Source organism: Sapajus apella, unplaced genomic scaffold (genome assembly GCF_009761245.1).
Source record: "Sapajus apella isolate SASKATOON/1434 unplaced genomic scaffold, GSC_monkey_1.0 scaffold47, whole genome shotgun sequence".
Classification (NCBI taxonomy): domain Eukaryota; kingdom Metazoa; phylum Chordata; class Mammalia; order Primates; family Cebidae; genus Sapajus; species Sapajus apella.
In genome coordinates, this window is record NW_022436987.1 from 13,619,499 (window position 1) to 13,627,255 (window position 7,757).

Sequence of the window (7,757 nt, forward strand, 5' to 3'; positions counted from 1 at the left end):
GGAGAACGTCCGGACCCCAGGGGGCGGGGGTGGTGGGGGTGAGCTGACCCCCCCCTGTTGTCCACCCGGGTGGGTAAGAGGAAGACAGTCACAAAAAAAAAAAAAAAAAAAAAAAAAAAGAACTTCAGTACCTGAAAATGATGGGCACAAGAGAACTATCCAGTTCCCCAAATACTTCTACATAGACCTACAAAAAGATCGTCAAAGCAATTATGGTACTCTTTTCAGAGAATAAAAATGAACTCACTGTATCCGACAGGCAGCCAAAAGCTTATTAAAATTACACCTAACTTTTACAACTGATAAGTACAACTTTTCTGACTACCATTCTTTAGTTTATTGAGGTCTGTGATATTGTATGTCTTTATATATTATTTGGAAACTATTGTCAAGGGATACAGGGGACCTAAGGAAAGGCAAAGGAAAGCCAAACAACTATAGCATGTTATAATTGGACCTTACCTATAACTTGGTAGAAAGGTTTTAGGAAATGTTTATTCTAGTTCAGTGGCCTTTTTTCTTTTTGGATCATGCATCCTTGGTAAAATATTTTCAATCCCACATCCCCAAATATGGTATTTACCTACATAAGTATGTCTATACCAATATTTGATGTACATAAAATACATGCAAATTTTTTAATTAAAAAATGAGCTATGGCAGGGTGAGGTGGCTCATGCCTATAATCCTAGTACTTTGTGAGGCTGAGGTGGGCAAATCACTTGAGTCCAGGAGTTCAAGACCACCCTGGGCAATAAGGCAAAATGCCACCTCTACTAAAAATACAAAATTAGCCAGGCGTGGTGGCACATGCCTGCAGTTCAGCTACTTGGGAGGGTGAGGTGGGAGGACAGCTTGAGCTGGGGAAGTGGAGGTTCCACTGAACTGAGATCATGCCACTGCACTCCAGCCTGGGTGACAGAGTGAAATCCCGACTCAAAAAAAAAAAGAGACAGAAAATTTAACATTTCAAATGTTACTGATATAGAAACTCTTTTTGTTATTATTAAAATTTATTTCAACAATATATTTTTAGTGCAATGAATGTAAACTGAATATTATGTTGCCCAGGCTGGAGTGCAGTGGCTATTCACAGTCACAATCCAAATGCAATGCAGCTCCTGGACTCGTGTGATCCTTCTGCCTCAGCCTCTCAAGTAGCTGGTACTATAGTTATGAGTCACCACACCCACTAACTTTTTTTTTCTTATTCGTGATTTAGCACTTTGCTATAAACCAAGAGGCAGGTATTATTTCTACTTTATAAATGAGAAAACTGAAGTTTGAGAGAGTGCATAATCTGACAAATGTCAGAGCTATCATGGCAGAGCACGAATGGAAACTTCTATCTGTGGAACTCTAAAACCAATGCTCTTAACCAATATATTCTAAGAAAAGAGGCAATCAGAGATAAATTTATCGTGAGGTATAAGTAAAAAACAAAGAATAACTCCTTCTGACCAATCTGAATGAATCTGAATTATGTTCTCATTTGATTCTTATTAATATAATCAGTTAAAATCTCTGTATGACTTTGGGTAAGTCATTTAACTTATTTGAATCTTAGTTTCCCAATATGTAAAATGAAAGACTTGGACTAGGTGATCTTTAACGTCCTTTTCAGCATTAACATTCTAGGAGTCAAAAATAAGAGTTAATAAGGCAAACATCTTTTAGCTGAATAACCAAACCTTTATTGATCTCCACATTAGGAAGGTTGAAGATTTCAAGGTCCATCATGCCTCCTTTAGTCCCTTCTGAGAGGTCTAAGAGGACCAGCCTATCTGCAATGCCCTGTACAATAAGAAAAATAACAACATTACACAGAACACGGCCAATGACTCAATTTAAATTCATTTAACAATGAGAACAAAAGGACAATAAACAGGCCTTATACACTGTCTTAAGAAGAATAAGCAACACAATAGCAATAAAAGTGACATACAAGCAAGAAATTAACTTCGGCCAGGCCTAGTGGCCCACAACTGTAATCCCAGCACTTTGGGAGGCCAAGGCGGTTGGATCACCTGAGGTTAGCAGTGCGAGACCAGCCTGGCCAACATGAAGAAACCCTGTAACTACTAAAAATACAAAAACTAGGCTAGACATGGTGGCTCACGCCTGTAATCCCAGCACTTTGGGAGGCTGAGGCGGGCAGGTCATGAGGTCAAGAGATAGAGACCATCTGGGCCAAAATGGTGAAACCCCGTCTCTACTAAAAATACAAAAATTAGCTGGGTGTGGTGGCATGTGCCTGTAGTCCCAGCTACTGAGGAGGCTAAGGCAGGAGAATCGCTTGAGCCTGGGAGGTGGAGGTTGCAGTGAGCTGAGATGGTGCCACTGTACTCCAGCCTGGCGACAGAGCAAGACTCTGCCTCAGAAAAAAAAACATGCCGGGTATGGTGGCATATGCTTATAATCCCAGCTACTTGGGAGGCTGAGGCAGGAGGATCACTTGAACTCAGGAGGCAGAGATTGCAGTGAGCCAAGATTGTCCCACTGCACTCCAACCTGGGCAACAGAGCTAGACTCTGTCTCAAAAAAAAAAAAAAAAAAGAAACTATGAACTTCAATAATGTAATCTTTTAGGTTTGACTACTAAAAGCTGTAACAGGGCTTAAGTCAGAAGTCACAGATTGCAGGTTTCTTTTGAGACAGAGTTTCATTCTTTTCGCCCTGGCTGGAGTGCAATGGCACAATCTTGGCTCGCTGCAACTCTGCCTCCCAGGTTCAAGCAATTCTCTTGCCTCAGCCTCCCAAGTAGCTGGGATTACAGGCATGTGCCACCATGCCCAGCTAATTTTGTATTTTTAGTAGAGATGGGGTGTCACCATGTTGGCCAGACTGATCACGAACTCCTGACCTCAGGTAATGTGCCCGCCTTGGTCTCCCAAAGTGCTGGGATTACAGGTGTGAGCCACTGCGCCCGGCCCTGCAGGTTTTTTTGTTTTGTTTTGTTTTGTTTTGTTTTTAAGGAGTCTTGCTCTGTCACCCAGGCTGAAGTGCCATGGCACTATCTCAGCTCACCGCAACCTCCACCTTCCAGATTCAAGCAATTCTCCTGCCTCAGTCTCCTGAGTAGCTGGAATTACAGGCACACACCACCACACTCAACTAATTTTTTTTATATTTTTGGTACAGATGGGGTTTCACCATGTTGGCCAGGCTGGTCTCGAACGCCTGACGTCAAGTGATCTGCCCTCCTTGTCCTCCCAAAGTGCTGGTATTACAGGCATGAGCCACCATGCCCAGCGCCTGCAGCATTCTTTTAATGGTATGAGTTAATAAAGATGACTTGGTACACTCAATACTTCTGTTATTTCTCTTGATTTATGGTTTCATTTTGATATTATCATTTTCATTCTGACAGAGCTCACAGTGACTTTTGGGTCTATTTGGGTGTCTTATTTCTAGCAGAAAAGTTAAAAAATAATGCCAGCTTTTTCTTTTTAAAAAAGTGTAATAGCTATAAAATCTAAGATCAAATCCTATTATGTGGTACCCTCTCCAAAGACCTCATGGAAAATACTCCGTGTGCCTGTAAATTGGGTGGCACAGTGGGCTGGCTGTAAATAACAGTATGGAAACCCCTAAAAATCAGTTTACTTTTGTGGAAGGTCTTTCTCCAAAGTAGTAGGAGACTTGATGATCTCTCCTATTTCAGGATTCACAGGCAAAAGTACCCAAAGATCCACCAGACTATCAGGCAGAAAGTGTGATGGTTAAGAAAACAACCCTGGCCGGGCATGGTGGTTCACACCTGTAATCCCAGCACTTTGGAAGGGCAAGGTGGGCACAGGCTTAAGCCCAGGAGTTTCAGACTAGCCTGGGCAACGTGGCAAATCCCCCCCTCCCCCAACACACACACACACAAGTCCTGGCATGGTGGCTCACGCCTGTAATCCCAGCACTTTAGGAGGCGGAGGCGGGCGGATCACCTGAGGTCAGGAGTTCGAGGCCAACCTGGCCAGCATGGTGAAATCCCATCTCTATTAAAAATACAAAAATTAGCCAGGCGTGGTGGTGGGTGCCTATAATCTCAGCTACTTGGGAAGCTGAGGCAGAGTCACTTGAATCCGGGAGGCAGAGGCGGCAATGAGCCGAGATCACACCATTGCACTCCAGCCTAGGTGACAGAGTGAGACTCTCAAAAAAAAAAAAAAAAAAAAGAAGAAGAAGAAAGAAAACAACCCTGCTACACAATTTATTAGCTATGTAACATGGGAAAGTGGCTGAATTCGGCCTTACTTTATGTGGTTGTAAGGATTAATTATGTGACACAGGGCTGGCATATAGTAATCCCCTCTAAAACATAGTTATTATTTTATTGCTAACCATACACATAAGAAAAATGCAAAGAAAACTATGAGTCACCATTTTCATTTACAAGACACAAAAAAATCTAAAAGTTTAGCAGTAGTTGTGGGAAAATAAGTATTCTTACATATTATAGGTATGAGAATAAACTGGTATAATTAATAAAAGATAATTTGACAATTTTCTATCAAAAATTTAAAACATTAACTCTTTGAATCCATCAATTCATTTATAGAAATCATCCTACAAATTTATCAGTATGTGTAAAACAACACAACATATATAAGGATATTCATAAGACTAGAAAAAAAAAAAAAGACTAGAAACAACAAAATGTTCACCAGCAACATTGAGACAATATAATATAGTGGTTTATAGCAGAGATTGAAAAAGCTTTACTATGTCACCATGCATTCAATCAGTGGAGCATATAGATCACCAGGGACTTTATCAAAATGTAGATTTTGAGGCCAGGCATGGTGGTTCAGGCCTGTAATCCCAGCACTTTGGGAGGCCAAGGCAGGAAGACAGTCCGAACCAGGAGTTCAAGACCAATCTAGACAACATAGGGAGACCCATCTCTACAAAAAAATAAAAGATTAGCTAGGTGTGGTGGCACACCCCTGTGGTCCCAGCTACTCAGGAGGCTGAGGTGGGAAGATCTCTTAAGCCCAGGAGGTAGAGTCTGCAGTGAACCATGATTGCACCAGTACTCCAACCTCAACCTGGGTGACAGAGAGAAAGCCTGTCTCAAAAACAAAAATGAAAAACCATGACTTTCAGATGCCTTCCTGTGCTTACCAAAAAAAAAAAAAAAAAAAAAAAAAAAAAAGGCAAATAATTACAAATAAAATAAATAAAACTCAGTACTGTTAGGGATGTCAAAAATCAGGCTGATGTGCATGTTATTAGCAGCATAAATTAGTTCTGCAATCTGGCAATTAAGTGCTATAAAAACCATTCATGCTCTCTGACTCACTTGTACTGTTTTTTAAAACTAGGCAAACCAGGCCGGGTGCAGTGGAGCATGCTTGTACTCCCAGCACTTTGGGAGGCTAAGGCAGGAGAACTGCTTGAGCCCAGGAATTCAAGACCAGCCTGGGAAACATGGCGAAATCCTGACTCTACAAAAATTATAAGAATTAGTGGGATGGTGGCAGGTGTCTGTAGGTCCAGCTACTTGGGAGGTTGAGGTGGGAGGATGGCTTGAGCTGGGGAAGACAGAGGGTGCAGTAAGCCGAGACTGCACCACTGCATTCCAGCCTGTGTGACAGAACATGACCCTGTCTGAAAAAAATAAAATAAAAAGGCTGGGCGCGGCGGCTTACGCCTGTAATCCCAGCACTTTGGGAGGCCAAGATGGGTGGATCATGAGGTTAGGAGTTTGAGACCAGCATGGTCAACATGGTGAAACCCCGTCTCTACTAAAAATATAAAAAGTAGCTGAGTGTGGTGGTGGGCACCTCTAACCCCAGCTCCTCAGGAGGCTGAGGCAGGAGAACTGCTTGAACCTGGGAGGTGGAGGCTGCAGTGAGCTGAGATCAGGTCACTGCACTCTAGCCTGGGTGACAGACCAAGACTCTGTCTCAAAAAATAATAATAAAATAAAAATAAAAATAAAATAATGTACAACCAAAAAAAATTCAGATGAAAAAATAAGGAACTTGAAATGTTTATAGAAGCATTTATTTAGTGACAAAAGACTGAATATAACCCAAATTCTAATTAAGATGTAATAGTAAGCCAGGCGTGGTGACTCATGCTTGTAATCCCAGCACTTTGGGAGACCAAGGCAGGTGGATCACTCGAGGTCAGGAGCTCGAGACCAGCCTGGCCAACAGGGCAAAACCCCGTCTCTACTAAAAATACAAAAACTATCTGGGCATCATGGCATGTGCCTGTAGTCCCAGCTACTTGGGAGGCTGAGACAGGAGAATCACTTGAACCCTGAAGGCAGAGGCTGCAGTGAGCCAAGATTGTACTCCAGCTTTGGCATCAAAATGAGACTCCACCTCAAAAAAAAGGTATGTAATAGTGTATTCAAATGGAGGATGGAAGAAATATGAAACTATAGCATGCCAAAAGTTAGCATATGTAACTCTGAGCAGCCAGCTTTTAAGACATTCTAGCTCCATGGATACAATTTAATTATTTGCTGAAGTAAAACCCACCTCCAAGACATATGTGAGTCTTAAATGGAAAGGGAAGAATTTAGATGGCAAAACAATCAAGTATATATAGAAAAGAAAAACTAATGCCAGCCACCAAATAAACATAGAGAGGGGCAGCTATTCTATTCAGGGCTACATATCTCAAATGACAGGAGGCATGCTGTTACCCTGATACTGGACTCTGGAGGGAGGCAGGCAGGTCTTTCGAACCTCTCTGGAACGGGATTTAAGCCTTTCTGCAAACAATTTATGTAGAGACTAATAAAAAGGGCTAAAGAAAAAATAAACCCTAAACTAGCATAAAATATCAGCTCAGAAACTATGATCCTAAAAGAAAGTAATTATATAAGAAAAGGCAATCTTTTTTAAAAAAAAGTGAATTTTAGAAAGAGCTAAAATTATTATATTCAACAAGAGTTTAATTAAAGTAGCATGATTCAGAAAATACAAAAGAATTTGTGACTAAATCACATGAATGTCAAGTTGAGGCTTCCCTTGGATGAGGATAAGCCCATTGTTCAAATCACTTTTTATAAGCTTAACTACTAATTAAGAGGCAACATCACTGATGAAAGCTTTCAGCTATTTTTTTTTTTTTTTGCCAACTTACTAAATATATTTTAAGGCAAAATAAGGTTTTCCCACATGACAAAATGAAGGCATTTTTGATGCGTTAAACATAACCTGCCTACAAGTGTGGCACTATGATAGATGTATTTATAACTAGTATGCTTACATACCTTTGCTGAAATTGCTAATGTGCAGGCAATACCCAATTCTCCACCTCCAACCACTGTAATTTTATTGGCTGTTTTATTCTCATGATTTGCCCAGCTCTTTAAATTTATATCTGAAACACCTAGAAAGAAAAGTAGATGATCCTGAGAATTCAAAAATATCAAAAATCTTTTTAGGATCTTTAAAAAAATATATAGCAGGCTTCATAGCTCAGAGAGAAAATATAGTGCTAGTCCATAATGGGCTTTCAAAAAATACTACCGGGCCGGGCGCGGTGGCTCAAGCCTGTAATCCCAGCACTGTGGGAGGCCGAGGCGGGTGGATCACGAGGTCAAGAGATCAAGACCATCCTGGTCAACATGGTGAAACCCCGTCTATACTAAAAATACAAAAAATTAGCTGGGCATGGTGGCGTGTGCCTGTAATCCCAGCGACTCAGGAGGCTGGGGCAGGAGAATTGCCTGAACCTGGGAGGCGGAGGTTGCGGTGAGCCGAGATTGCGCCATTGCACTCCAGCCTGGGTAACAAGAG

The 7,757-nt window shown here is 41.4% G+C and overlaps 1 protein-coding gene across 11 annotated transcripts in view; it reads right to left on the reverse strand.

The window, feature by feature from the left end:
• The window catches only part of UEVLD (UEV and lactate/malate dehyrogenase domains), a 58,015-nt gene that overhangs the window by 29,670 nt on the left and 20,588 nt on the right, over positions 1 to 7,757 (reverse strand). For all 11 annotated transcript variants that reach the window (XM_032240939.1, XM_032240946.1, XM_032240936.1 and 8 more), the window contains 2 exons: positions 7,229 to 7,347; positions 1,692 to 1,794 (listed from right to left, as the gene is read on the reverse strand). In XM_032240939.1, the coding sequence (XP_032096830.1) occupies positions 1,692 to 1,794; positions 7,229 to 7,347 (222 nt within the window). The remainder of the gene's footprint in view (positions 1 to 1,691; positions 1,795 to 7,228; positions 7,348 to 7,757) is intronic.